This window comes from Rhineura floridana, chromosome 19 (genome assembly GCF_030035675.1).
Source record: "Rhineura floridana isolate rRhiFlo1 chromosome 19, rRhiFlo1.hap2, whole genome shotgun sequence".
Classification (NCBI taxonomy): domain Eukaryota; kingdom Metazoa; phylum Chordata; class Lepidosauria; order Squamata; family Rhineuridae; genus Rhineura; species Rhineura floridana.
This window is the reverse complement of record NC_084498.1, coordinates 4857368-4872228: the sequence shown is the minus strand read 5'-3', so window position 1 is coordinate 4872228 and position 14861 is coordinate 4857368. Positions and strand designations below refer to the sequence as shown.

The window sequence follows — 14861 nt, the reverse complement described above, 5'->3', positions numbered from 1 at the left end:
TCATTCAAAATCAGGGCTGGCCCTCCAGATCTCGCTGCGTAGCCCTTGGGACTATGCCAGGCCACGCCCCCTCCCCAGGTTACACCCCTTCCTGACCCACCAGTGGTTCTGCCTAGCTGGAGTGCACCCTTGAATACTGGTGATGCCTCTTGCCTGCCTGGATAGATGGAGAGAGGCAGGAAACTCTGCCATTCACGTAGCCGGAATGTGATCTGTTGTACAGGTAACAACCATCTCCATTGCTCCGCCTCCTTTTGCTTTCAGTCCCACCCCTTTCTTGTCTCTCGTCCCATCTACCACTGGTATGCGACTCTTGGAATGGACCCCTCAGGCTGAAAAAGCCTTCCCACCCTGTTCAAAGGTATACTGCTGCTGCATGTGGAAGTTCCATTTAGATGGCCCCCTCCTTTTCCATTCTTCTTGGAGCCTGTACTTGCTGTTTCTGCCACCTCTCCTTCCTTCTTTCCTCTCAGGTTGATGACCTGGAGTCAGCAATTCAACAGTTGGAGACTCATCTGGGTTTTGTCCTGCGATCGTTCGTTCCTTACACGTGCTCTGTGAGACCGACAATGGAGATCCCCACAGAGCCTCTCCAGAAGTACCTCGAAAGCATCTTCGGAGCTCCAGGTACAGAAGCGTTTCTTTTTCCATAACGGGACATTTTGCATGTTCCAGCTTTGGATGCCCTGGCCAGCGGTGAGAGATAACAGACCTTGGAAAGCGCCAGCAAACTCCTAGCTGCTCGTCTTTCAGCTGACAAACCTGTGTTAGGTAGAAAGCCAATATGGTGTAATGGCCAGAGAAGGTTTTTCACCCCAAGGGCCACATTCCTTTGTGTAGAACCTTCTGGGGGCCATATCCCAGTGGTGAGCCGGGCCAGAGGAATGGGCATGACTCTTTGTACAGCAAGCTACACTCCAAAGCTGGAGGATTCTATAACCACACACACATATCTCCATCCAGGAAAGCAAATTATCGCACATCAAGGATGCATTCCAGCCAGTCAAAAAGAAGGGTGCAAAGGAAGGCCATCAGCATGTGGCCTGGGGGGGCTCCCCAGAGGCCTGGAGGGTCATATTTGGCCCAGGCCTGAGGTCCCCCCTCCTCAGAGTTAGAGTGCTGGACTTGGGCTGGAGAGACCTGGATTCAAATCCTGACTCAGCCACAAGCTCCTGGGAGACGTTAAGCCAGTCACCATTCCCCTCCCCCACTTAACCTACCTCACAAGGTTGATGTGAGAATTAAATGGATGGAGGCAAGACCGTGTAAACCTCTGTGAGCTCTTTGGAGTAAATCCAGTTTCACTCACTGATGGCCTGACCTCCAATTTCCAGGGCCTCTGGTACTACGGCAGTTCAGCCACGGGCAGTCCAATCCGACTTACTACCTCAGGTTTGGAGATCATCAGTTGGTACTGAGGAAGAAGCCGCCGGGCCCTCTGCTGCCGTCTGCTCATGCTGTGGAAAGAGAGTACAGGTAAATAGTCTAGCAACTGTCTCCATCCTAACTCAAAATAGCGATCAACTGTATTGGACTACTGTGGCTTGGTGGAAGTAGGAGTGTGCCAGCTTTGAAGTTTCACAGTATTCTTTATTGGGTAGAAAGAGCTCTGCGTTACTGAAAAGTGTGACCAGACCTTCACTAAACCTAAATTGTCCAGATTAAAAATGCCTGGTTTGGAATTTTACATTCCCCTAATGTTGGCGAGTTCTCAAGCAGTAGCCTGTGAATCATCCATTTTTTGTTTTAAACAAAAAGAAATGCGAACATATCATTCATTCCAGTTATTTATTAGTTGCTTTTCAAAGCCAAGCCCTCACAAAGCAACGTACAAAGAGAAATTAAAACATCAGAACCTCAGGCAGAGTGTGAAGCACTGAATGGATACAGACAAATAGATGCACAAAAGACACTGAATTAGATCGCCTGAACTCTCATGAGCAAAGGCAGTAGTAAAAAGGTAAAAGTGTAAGGCCTTCTTGAATGCTGGAACTGAAGGAGGCTAAGCAAACGTTAACTGGAAGAGAGTTCTACATCCATGGGGCTGCCACTGCAAATATCCTGCCATGTGTGCTTTGCTAACCTAACCGACTTCATCAGCAAGCTCACAAACAGGACTTCAGAGGAGGAGCGTAGATTACAAGCAGGGTCTGTACAGGTGCAGGCAGTCCACGTGGTCATCTGGTTACAATGATAAGCAACAGCACAGTATTTTTTAAGCACTCTTGTATAAGTTGTTATACTCATTTGTTTTAAAAATGCAAGCACTCTCGACAAATCCTTACAATATTCATTCTATTCCCCTTTGTCCTGACAGGGTTTTGAAGGCTCTCGCAGAAGCTGGCATTCCTGTTCCTAAAGTCTTTGCCTTATGTGAAGATTCAAGGTGGATGGATGTGTGTGAGAGTGAGAGACGTTTAAGTGCAGGATGAATGACTCTCCCGCACTTCTGGGGAAAGGGCACATCAAAGAGGCCCTGCTCCAAGCCTTCCATGGCCCCCGCCTGCTAAAGAGGTCAAAACAAAAGCATCAACTCACACCTGTTCAGTTGTAGATCCAGCTTTATTACAGAAATGTTTCTCCGCATGATCTGGTGTCACTCCAGACCTTGATTCCTCCCGGCACCCTCTCCTTTAACAGACCTCTCCTCCTGAGGGCTGCTTCGGTATTCCAGGGGAGGCTTCATTGTCTTTAGCAAGTTTACATCAAGGGCGCCTGTGCCTTCCCCGGGGAGCTAGACAAGCCTGGTCCACTGGTATCCACACCCAGTAGAGCTTCGGGGAACAGCCTAAAGAGGGCCTCCACCAGGCAAGTAAGGAGTCCCTTTCCCCAGCCTCCTCCCTGTGTCTCCACAGGGCTCCCTCCTCTCCTTCCCTCTCTCCAGGGCTGTGGAGTCAGAGTCATGGAGTCGGAAGCAATTTTGGGTGGAGTCGGAGTCGGTAGAAATGTACCGACTCCGGCTTCAAAATAAATTTTGATTGACAAATTTTTTAAAATATAAATTCAAAATGTCAAAGAAGCTCCCCATGAAGTCAGCTGTAGTTGAGCATTTCACCATAACTCAAGATGGAAAACATTTTATGTGTCAGTGTATGACACAGGACCCAGATGAAGACAAATGCTGTGATGCCAAGATCAGCGCATATTCAGGCGGCGACAAAAATGCTCCTACGAGAGCTTCCAATTTAAAAAGACATTTACAGCCCTTTCCAGGGCTGTGGAGAAAAACAGAGGAGTCGGAGTCAAAGGTTTGGCATACCGACTCCACAGCCCTGCCTCTCTCTGAGGCCTTTTATATCCTTCCAGACTCCCCTCACCTCCTTTTGCCTAAGCACAACAGCTGGTCTCCTCCACCATCAGGCAGCCCCCTGGTAGTGTCTGAGTTCTTCTCCCCAGGCAGTGTCTGAGTGAGGTCTACTTGAGAGCCATTGCTTGGGTGTTGCCTGCTGGTGCTGGTTGGGGCCTACTTAAGAGGCCAGCGAACAACCAGCAAGCCCTGACAGTGCATCATAGTGATGGAGCCTGTTTTGCCTGTGGAAATGCTTTCTGCTGGTGTTCTTGCACTAATGTTCTTGCATTGCCCCAGTGTCATCGGCACCCCATTCTATCTAATGGACTACTGCACCGGGCGGATCTTCAAGGACCCCTGTCTTCCAGGACTGGAGCCCAGCCAACGGAGGGCGATATATACTGCTATGAACAGAGTCCTCTGTAAGATCCACAGTGTAGATGTCAGAGTGGCCGGCCTGGAGGATTATGGGAAACATGGTGCGTAAATGGCATCACCGGGTCACTCTCTAGTGCAGCCTTTCCCAACCTTCGGGTCCCCAGATGCTTGCTGGACCACAGTTTCCAACGTTCCTGGCCATTGGCCATGCTGGCTGGGGCTGATGGTAGTTGTAGTTCAGCAGCATCTGGGGACCCAAGGATGGGAATGGCTGCTCTCTTGGGTGTGGGGGAGAACAGCTGTGGCCCTCCAGATGAAGTTGGATTCCCACCTCCCGTCGTCAGGCACACCTGGGGATGGGTGGGAAATTCGATTCAATTAACATTTAAAGCCGAATTTATCAGATTTGCACGTTCCAGAACAGTATGAGAACCAAAACACAGTCACCCTTTGAAATTTGCACTTCTCTGGATACGATGCAGTTCTCCAACCAAGCAAAGTTTACAGCATGCATTTATTAGGGGAAGGTGTGCACAAAATGAATATATTGGTGAACATGACACACAAAAATGCACTATATTACGATAAGTTGCTTGCAAAAAAAGTGTACGTTAGTCAAAACTGCATACAAAAATGTATTTATTAGGAGAAATTTGCACTAAAGTGCTGAAGAATTTTCATAACGATTTTTTTAAAAGCATACACACAAATTGCTGCAGAAATATGAAGAACCAAATTTAAGATTAGACAAATGAGAAACTGAGAGAAGCAAAATTGACAGTTCATTCCATTCCTAGCCTCAGCCAGCTCAGCCGAGGATCAGGGAAGACGGGAGTTGGAGGCCAACCGCAACATTTGGAGGGCCACAGGATCCCCATCCCTGTGCTAGCTACTGTCAGCTTCAGGGCTGGGGGCTGGGTAGCAACGAAGCAGCCGGCAGTTAGCTGGCAATAAATCAGTCAAGGCCAGGCAGATAACGGAGGCCGGCTGACAGAAGAAAGGCTTGACAAACTAAACCAGTAGCAGTGTCCAAGAGCGTCGTCCAGGTAGGGAAGCAGAGTTCAGAAAGCCAGGAGTCCAGTCCGAAGGTCTAGAGGCTAGTAACGGCGTTAAACGCGAGGGGTCACAACTGATGTTGTAGTCAGCAGTCTGCTGCAGCCACGAACTGCCTTTTATAACAGACTCCCTAAGCCAGGTGCCCGTGAGCTCAGAGCTGCTTGTTCTTAAACGACCCGACCTCTTCCTTCGTTGCTGTGCTAGTCGCTGGCGTCTCCTTTCTGCAGGGGGGAGGGGAGCCTCCTGTTCATGCCCAGAATCCGATTGAGGGGCTTCAGCCAGGTCCTGGACATTCTCCAGCTGGGGAAGAGCCACAGTTGTGTCCTCAGGGGTTCCACTAGTTCCTTCTCCTGGGTCTGCCAACTCTGCCTCTTCCTCCTCCTCCGAGTCCTCTGAAGGGGCCATGACAGCTGCTCAGTTTTGCAGAACTGCTTTTTTCTTGGTTTATTTTTAATGCTGATAGTTTTGTCTGCCGTATTTAATGCAACAAAAATCTTCACGTTCCAGGTAACTACATTCAGCGGCAAGTCCAGACGTGGAGCAAACAATACCGTGCTACGGAGACGCACACCATCCCAGCCATGGAGAGGCTCCTTGCCTGGTTCCCATCACACTTGCCAGCCAGCGAGGGCCTCTCTCTTGTGCACGGAGATTTCAGGTATCGGTCAAATAGGGATGGAAAGATCTCTCTCTTTCGCTTCTCTCCGTTTCTCATTTTTTTCAATCTTAAATTCAGTTCTCCACATTTCTGCAGCAATTTGTGATTTTTTTAAATCCTTATGAAAAATTTCCAACGTTTTAGTGCAAATTTCTCCTAATAAACACATTTTCCTGCAGTTTTGACTTATACACATTTTTGCAAGCAGTATCTCCTAATGTTAGACATTTTTGTATGTTATTTTTCCAAATATATTAATTTTTATGCACACTTTCCCCTAATATATGCATTTTTGTAACCATTGGTTGGAGAACTGCAATACAAAATTCAGAGAAGTATGAATTTCGAAGGATGTTTTGGTTTTCATGTAGTTTCAGGAAGTGCAAATTTGATAAATTGGCTTTAAATGTGAACTGAATCAAATTTCCACCCCCTTCCCTAGTCATCTAACAGCATCCTTCCAACATCGTTTTCAGAGGTCCCTTAAAAAAAGAGAGAGTGAATAGGAGAAAATTATCAATGCATTTTAAGTGTTGATGAGTTTAAGAACATAGAAAATTAGTGTGGTTTCTCTTTTCTGTAGTTTAGATAATGGAATACAGCATGCACGCCTTTCAAATCTGTCCTGAATGGCAAATGTGTGTTTAAATCACTGCTTTTCTCAGCAAAATATGAGGCATCCAGGAAAAGAGTAGGTCCAGAAGGTCTGTGAAGGGGGTGGGGTGTTCTTTGACATGATTCACATCTCCCTCCGTAAACTGCTCTTCTCATGATTCTTTAGAGCAGGGGTAGGTAATATGATGGCCGCCAAATGCATGGACAACATGTCCATCATCCCTGACCATTGGCCATGCTGGCTGAGGGGAGTTGTACTGCAAAGCATCTGGAGAGCACCAGGTTGAGGAAGGCTTTTTTTAGAGAAAGCTGGTTGCAGGAAGGTTTAAGCATACAGAAGCCTTTCCGAACCTCTAGGTCCTCAGATGTTGCTGGGCTGCAATTCCCATCATTCCTGACCACTGGCCATGCTGGCTAAGGCTGATGGGAATTGTAGTCCGACAACATCTGGGGACCCAAAAGTTGGGAAAAGCTGACATACAGCATAGAGATGTGTCCAAGTTTCTCCCCTTGCAAGCTGGCATCTGCCAGGATCCCCCTGCAACCCTCCCTGCTCTTACTATTTATTTAGTTAATTTATTTAGTTTATGTATTTCTAATCCGTACTTTCATAAAAAATATATTAATTGTTGTAAACCACCCAGAGAGCTTCGGCTATGGGGCGGTATACAAGTGTGATAAATAAATAAATAAAGATGATATACAACATACAAAAATAAATTCAGCAAAAAGCACCTGTTAAAAACATCATTAGAAAGATGAATAAATATTGATTCGTTTCCTTTGATAGGCTGGACAACCTGATCTTCCATCCAGAGAAGCCTGAGGTGGTCTCTGTCCTTGACTGGGAACTCTCCACCTTGGGCAATCCTCTTTCCGACGTGGCCTATAACTGCCTGGTGTATTATTTGCCTTCCCACTTTAGCATCCTAAAAGGTACATGTATTTTCTCGAGTCTGGGGAGAAAAGCCCATGTGGGTTCAAATAAAACTGAGGTTTTTTTGGGGGGGAGATGTTCTTTGGAAAATATTGTCTGGCCGGGTGACACAGAGCAAGCAGAGCCTTTATCAGACCAGCTGACAACAAAAATGCTGGAGGCAGTTTATTCCAACCCAAGGAGGGCTTAATCATGAGGCGTGGCCAGGCAGATGGCCAGTTTTGGGTAGCAGAGTGCGAGGCAAGACAGGGCACTATTCACTGGGACATTCTCCTGTGCAGGCCGCAGTGACATTTAATAGGAGTTAATGCTATGATTGATTATGCCTCTGCAAAGAAAGTCTACTCTTCCAAGGCCACAGGTGGTAGTATCACATTCCTTATCAGTCTGCATAGGACCCTAAGGTTGCAATCCTGATTAGAGATGAGGAGACCTGGGGAAAAAACAGAAAAATCTGAGGGAAAAATGTTTTCCCACCACTGTTTCTTTCCATTTGGGGGGGGGGGACTGAAAAAAAATCAGAAAAAAATAGAAACCACTCCCTTCTGTCCCCCCCCCCAATTTTTCCTTTTTTTCCCCTGGGCCTTCACATCTCTAACCCTGACCCCACTTACCTGGGAGTAAGCCCCATTGAATACAATAGGGCTTACTTCTCAGTAGGTATGGTTAGGTTTGCATTGTAAGGGTGTATCTACATATTTATATGGCTGTTGCAGTAGTTTAACAGTCATGGCTTTTCGCAAGGAATTCTGCATATTGTGAGGGCGCTCATAGTTCCCCGCTAATGAGCCCTGAACCTCCTCACAGAGCTACTGTTCCCAGGATTCCTCATGGAGAGGAAATGGCGCTTAAACTAAATCTGGGGTGTAGACTGGCCCAGACGGTGTTTCGGCATCTCTTCGCCCTTGCGGCCCAGACGTCTGGAACGCTCCACCCTGTCATCCCTCCGCACATCCGCAGGGCTGTCCTGAAACAGCATAGCCCGTGGCAGTTCTCACAGCCGGCTTTTCCTGCTCTCTGGTGGCAAATGCAGCAGGACCCTTAACCTATTAGGTTAAGCTGGGCCAGCTGAACCCAGTAGGTGGGGAATCTTGGGCCCAGTGGCCGAATGTAGCCCTCCAAGCCTCTGTAGCTGACCCTTGGGACTCTCCCCAGGCCAGAGCCCTCACTGGCCCTGTTCTATTATCTCCTTGTTTGCTTGCAGCACCTGGTGACCACTGGTGCTGGTAGAGCAGTGGGCTAGGCAGCTACTGGGAGCCGTAACCAGGAGGGGCCACTGCAGGCAACTTCTTCTGGTTGTCTTCCCAATTCCTCCCTTACAAATACATGGTGGGCACTCAAGCAGTTCTCAGGCAAAAGCATCAGGGGTGGATACATTTCTGGGAGTCAGCATCAAAGGCCTACCATAGCCTGTAATCTTTGAGCTCTGCTATTATTGTTGCTGTTGTTATTGCTTGAGCCAGCGCCAAGCCCTGATCCCGCTTTCCATGACTGGCTTTGTTGGCTTGCAGGTCTGAGTGACTGCGACCTGAACCAGCTGGCCATCCCCACAGCGGAGGCATATTTCCAGATGTATTGTAACCACATGGGCATTCCCCCCGTGGAGAACTGGAACTTCTACATGGCCTTTTCCTTTTTCAGAGTGGCTGCAATCCTACAGGGGGTGTACAAACGCTCGCTCACAGGTGAGAGAATATCAGAAGAGGCCTGCAGTTGGATCAGGACAAAGGCCCACCTGGTCCAGCATCCTGTTCACACAGTGGCCAGACAGTTGCCCATGGGAAGCCCACAAGCAGAGCACAACAGCACCTGTGGTTTCCACCAGCTGACATTCAGGGGCATAATCTCTCCAATGGCCAGTGGCAGCTGGTTCCCTTTGGGATTGGTGGGGCGGAAGGCAGGGAGCCCAACAGAAGGTACAGCCAGAGCCAATGACAGGCAGAGCCAGCCGATTCTAGTTTGGCCCCTCTCCTCCTCCTCCTCCTCCTCCCTGCCATGTTCTACAAAGGCAGCCCTAAGGGGAGGAGGAAGCTGATAGTCAGGGCCACCCTCTGGCCCTGGATTAGTTGTAAGTAAAAAGGCAGGTGAGAGCCAGTGTGGTGTAGTGGTTAAGGTGTTGGACTACGACCTGGGAGACCAGGGTTCAAATCCCCACACAGCCATGAAGCTCACTGGGTGGCCTTGGGCTAGTCACTGCCTCTCAGCCTCAGAGGAAGGCAATGGTAAACCCTCTGTGAATACCACTTACCATGAAAACCCTACTCATAGGGTCGCTGTAAATTGGAATCTACTTGAAGGCAGTCCATTTCCATTTCAAAAAGGAAGGCAGGTGAGGTCTGGCGTAGGGCAGATGGGGGTTGGTAGGGTGCTGCCCCACTTCCCTTAACAGACTACCCTACATTGCTAAAGGCCACTTGAGCCCTGGGTGTCCACAAACCACAACCTGCAGATCTCCAACTTTCATTTAAAAAAAAAAGAGTTAAGGTTTTAGCATTTGCAGAATCTGCAATATAGGACAAAATGTACAGGCACTATTCTTCTCCTTTTTAGCAAAAAACTAGCCTGCTCCCCTATATTGATGTTTTACTCCTTCTCCCCCAAAAGATTTTTCCCTGCAGACAGCCATGACGGGCCTAACCGCACCAGAGTCGGTAGCCATGCCAGCTCCAGGTTATTGTGGGGAGTGGGGGAGACTTGAGCGGCTTTGCCTAAGGGCCTCCTATAACACTCTGGGAATGGTAGGGGCATTATTTAATATTTTAAGTTATTTATATACTGCATTTATGAATCGGCCTTCCCCCAAAAGCAGCCCAGGTTGCTGTGCAGCACAAGATAAAACAGCAGAATACATCAGTGAATACAATGTGCACCAAAACCAAAAATTATCTATAAAACAATGAAATCATTAACACAGAGAATCTTTAAAAATTAATCTTTAAAAACCTGGGTAAACAAAAACATCTTCAGCTGACATCTAAATGCAATTATTTAATTTTTTTAAATTATTTTAAAAGTTTTTAGGCCACCCTTCAGAAAAACAGTATAAAAATACCAGTTTTAAAACAAAAAGCATCATAAAAAATCCCAACAACGGAAAACCCACACTTGCACCATGCTGGAATGGCTAAGCAAATAAAAATGCCTTCATTTGGTGCTGGGATGACATCACAGTGGGCACCAGGCAAGCCTCACTGCGGGGAGGTCCCATAAATGGCTGGTACAATCAAAAGTCTTCTGGTCCTCGCTCAGGATGGGCAAGAAATTTGATTCAGTTCACATTTAAAGGCAAACCTGCATAATTTTTGCTGACCAGCGTGCAGCCACCTGTTGAAATCCGCACTTTTCCAAATTTCTCAATGCAGCTCTCCAGCCAAGTAATTAAATGTATACAAAAAAGACATATGCTGGGATAAAGGATGCACAGAGATACATATATTAGTGAAAATAACATACAAAAATACATCACACGAAATTGCTGATGAACTTTTAGGAGGACTTTTTTATTAATGCAAACCAAAGTGGAGGAATGAATTCAGGATTGGAAGAAAGAGAAACCAGAACTGTCAGATTTGCTCATCCCTAGTTGTCACCCAACTAATTTCCGATAGTGCAGGCATTTGGAGGAGAGGCCAGGATGTTGGGTGTAGTATTCAGGCATGCTGATAGTAACCTCTGAAGCTGCCTCATACAGAGTCAACTGATATCCATCTAACTCAGTATTGACTACACTGACTGGCAGCAGTTCTTCAGGGTTTCAGGCACGGAACATTCCCAGTCTGACCCAGAGATGCTGGGGAGTGAACCAGGGACCTTCTGCATGCAAAGCAGATGTTCTACCATTGAACTACAGTCCTGTCATGATGTGTACAAGACGGTCCTTCCTGTATCCCAGCCATTTGGGGCTTGGTGTGGAAGTGAGGACAGAGAGGAGATTTCTCGTAAGAAACCGTTATTTTAGTGTGGCAGCACCTACTCTTTGGAACTCCCTGCCTATTCGCTGTATTCCTTTCAGCACCTGCTTAAAACTTTTCTGTTTAAGCAAGCCTTTCCAGACACACAGAGGTTGGTCTGTTGTAATTATTTAGTTGGTCACTGTTTTGTTTTAAATATGTTTTTAATTACTGACTTTTAACTGTTTATTGATAATTTTAAAGTTTTTGTAAACCACGTAGAGGCCTTTACATTCAAGCGGTATATAAAATTTGTTAAATAATGAAGAACTAAATAAAGGGAGCATCCCAGAAAGCGCATGGCTTTTTGGGGGGGAATCTGCAAAGACAGAGCTGGTCCCTGTTGTCTTTAAGCAACAGAGGTGCTCTTGACCCTTGAGCCCCAGCACGTGGTCAGCCACAGCAAAAACATGCTTGGGGCTGCAGGGATACTTCTCAAGCAAGTTGTTAATACCTGCGTCCTTATGGGCTGGTCAACCTGCATATAAAAATACAATTATACAGTAATACCTCAGTTAACAAAGCAGATGCGTTTCTGGAAATTATTTCTTTAACAGAAACTTTGGTACTAAAGGTAGGAATAACATGGAAAGAATAAGGATGGGTTCCTACACCTGCTCATAGATGGTGGGGGCAGCTTCAACAGTGGCTTTAAGGGTGCCTACCTGTTACTGCCGCCCCCCAACAAGAGATCTCTTTTTAATGCAAACCAAAGACACAGGCTTGTCAGTTTCACCCTAGCAAAGCAAAGGCACAGGTATATCAGTTTATTGATAGCGAAGACACAAGCTGGTCAGTTTCACCTTAAAGCAAAGGCACAGGCTTGAAAGTTTATTGATAGCAAAGCAAAGAGACAGACTGGTCAGTTTCACCTTAGAGCAAAAACACAGGCTTGAAAGTTTATCCATAGAGAAGCAGAGCTGATCAGTTTCACCTTAAAAACCCATTCTTCAAAGGAGCTTGTTCCTGGGGGATTCCTTAACTGAGGTATTTGTATTATGGTAATAGGTAGGTCTGGCAGAGTCTTCTGGACCTTGGCAGTTGATGGTAGCCCAGGTTCCAGCCTCTTCCGTCCAGACAGAAGGAGCTGCAGCTGAACTCGGGGCTTGGGTGCTCCTAACGATGTTAGCTCCATTCATTTCACACAGGTCAGGCCAGCTCTGCAACAGCTGAAAACAGCGGGAAGCAGGCTGAATTCATGGCAGACCTTGCCTGGGATTTTGCCACAAAAGAAGGCTTTCGGGTCTTCAAGGAACCTCCAGCCCCCGGACCAACCTCCAGAGCATTCAGTACGTGGGCTGATCCGAGGCTCTTCCCAAAGAGGAGCTATTCCACATTGGCGCCTGCTTCCAAGTCCCACCTGGTTGTCTCTCCAGATGGCCTGCCTGCCTGTGTTCAGGAGCTGCACCACAAGCTGAAAAAGTTCATGAACACCCACATTTACCCAGCTGAGCAGCTTCTGCGAGACCACCAGGCTTCCCCAAACAGGTGGACTCCTCACCCCCTAATAGAAGAACTCAAGGCAAGTGCCCTTCCTCTCCAATGCGCAGCCGCACCTAGCCTCTTAGTTGACGATAGTCCCATCTACTGGCCAGCGAAAGAGCAGTTTCTCTGGTGCTTGCTTTCCTCCTCCCTCCCTGTTCCTTTTTCCTTTTGTATCATGTCTGTTAGTACCTGCCCATAGGCTCACTATCTGTCTTGACTTTTAGTATCTGTGCAGTGCTTAGAAAACCTTAATGTTAAATAACAATGGTGGTGGTATAGCACCATCAAGGTACATAGTGCTTTACAGAGTGACTTAATCAAACATGCTAGGCTCCTGCCCCAAAGAGCTTTCAGTGGTGGGCAGGCACAAAGGGAAGGGTGGAATGGAAGGAAGGAAACCAAGGATGAACGTGGGTGAATGTCGTTGCTCTCACTCTAGCCCGCTTTCAGCTGGACATGAGGACTAAGAGGTAAAGCCAGATTCCCCAAAAATGTGTCTCTTGAGGAGGGATTTGAAGGAGACAAAAGAGGTGACTCAATTTTAAGTGTTTCTGGGAGAGAGCTTCCAAGCTCAGAGGGCAGCAAGGGAGGATGCACGGTGTCATGGAATGGAGCACGGATGTCCCTGGGACTGGCATGATATCTCAGATGGTGCCAGGAAAGCATCTCTGGGAAGAGTATTCCCTCAGTGGGGTGCCATGACCAAAAACGCCCATCTCTGGTCACTGTCATATAATGTCTCCCCAAGAGAGGAGACTTTATACAGTCTACGGTAAAAAAAAACCCAGATTCAAGCCTTTGCATCCTACTTGCCTATTTTGCATAATCCATTCAGTTCCCAATTGCTGTGGGGAGAGACAAGGAGCCGTGTGTTGCACTGAACGTCTACCCCTATGATCACTAGACAAAGAATTGCCCCCCTTCCCTACCCCCGGCTTCTAAGATACATTTCATCAAGTACAAACTGATTTCTCTGTGCAGTCATGAGGGCTAGGAACTTTTAAAAAAATAAATAAAATAATATGTGCAGGCTCATTACATCCCCTCTATGCCCTAGAAAGTTTTGAGCTGATTCTAAGAGAGGGGGATTTTCCTGTGTCATTTGCGCACTGCTACCCCATTCCCAACTTCAAATTATTTAGTGGGTGAGGGGTATTTGGAAGACCTGTGAAGAACAAGGAGCACAAATCCCCACCGGAGCTCAATTCTTGGATCCACTTGTGTTCCAAGAGCTGGGTACAGGAAACCATATCCCATGGATCTCTGCCCTCATACCTCTCTCTCTCCCCCCTCCCCGTTCTTATCCTTCAGGAGAAGGCAAAGTCTGAGGGGCTCTGGAACCTTTTCCTGCCGTTGGAGAGCGACCCAGACGTGAAATACGGAGCAGGCCTGACCAATCTGGAGTTCGCCCACTTGTGTGAGCTGATGGGGACTTCGCTCCATGCCCCTGAGGTACCCACTGAAAATGCCTAATCCAGCTGATTTGGGCTGAAGCAGGAGCGGGGAAGCGTGTTCAGCCCGGGGGCCACGCACCCCTCCAGGGAAACCTTCCAGAGGCCACATGTCAGTGGAAGGCAGAGCGAAGGACAAAAGTTGGCTTTTGAGGCGATGTTACATTCTAGCCACCCACAACTCGGAGGCAGCCACATGCACGCGCACGAAGGCTCATGTCTCCATCCTTCATCCAGGCACGGAGTATGCATTTTCACAGTTCAAGGGCATGTTCCGGCCCAGCTGAAGCACTCAAGGAGGCCAAGGAGCAGGGAGGGGACATGGCCTATAGGCCAGATGGAGGCCCTGGAGAGCCACATTTGGGACCCGGGCCCAAGGTTCCCCACCCCTGGGCTTCAGAGCACGTTCCGGGGGGCCCTTTGCCCCGTTGCTCCTCTGTGAGTGCCCTGCACTCTCGGAGTCACACAGACCCCAAGGGTAAGGCCCCTTGCTTCCTTCTGCCCTGTATTATTTATTTATTTATTTATTACATTTATATACCGCCCCATAGCTGAAGCTCTCTGAGCTGTTTACAGCAATTAAAAACATTAAAAACAAATATACACATTTAAAAACACATTTTAAAAAAACAATTTAAAAACACATGCTAAAATGCCTGGTAGCATTGAGTCCGGAGAGGACCTCTGGCCTGCCTCCCTCGCCCCAGGGTTGCCTTTTTCCCCACTCCAGCTTTCATAGAATTGTAGAGTTGGAAGGGGCCTACAAGGCCATCGAGTCCACGCCCCTGCTCAATGCAGGAATCCACAGTAAAGCATCCTCAACGGGGCTGTCCGGCTGCCTCCACTTCCCTAGGAAACTGGTTCCGTTGTCACATCACTCTGACAATTAGGAAGTTTTTTTTTCTGATGTTCAGCCCCTAGTTCTCCTCCCGCAGCCAGAGACCCTCGCTCTTTCACTCGTGCCAACCTCATGGGCCTAGTAGGATGCCCCTCAAAGCCTTCTGGACTGCTGGAAGCCCCTTCCCTCCTCCCACTTTGACTG

At 47.7% G+C, this 14861-nt stretch overlaps 1 protein-coding gene across 4 annotated transcripts in view; it reads left to right on the top strand.

Annotated features, from left to right (window-relative positions):
• The window catches only part of ACAD10 (acyl-CoA dehydrogenase family member 10), a 36123-nt gene that overhangs the window by 12478 nt on the left and 8784 nt on the right, over positions 1-14861 (top strand). For all 4 annotated transcript variants that reach the window (XM_061603491.1, XM_061603490.1, XM_061603492.1 and 1 more), the window contains 9 exons: positions 474-627; positions 1335-1476; positions 2318-2386; positions 3587-3768; positions 5231-5381; positions 6787-6932; positions 8445-8618; positions 12032-12405; positions 13680-13820. In XM_061603491.1, the coding sequence (XP_061459475.1) occupies positions 474-627; positions 1335-1476; positions 2318-2386; positions 3587-3768; positions 5231-5381; positions 6787-6932; positions 8445-8618; positions 12032-12405; positions 13680-13820 (1533 nt within the window). The remainder of the gene's footprint in view (positions 1-473; positions 628-1334; positions 1477-2317; positions 2387-3586; positions 3769-5230; positions 5382-6786; positions 6933-8444; positions 8619-12031; positions 12406-13679; positions 13821-14861) is intronic.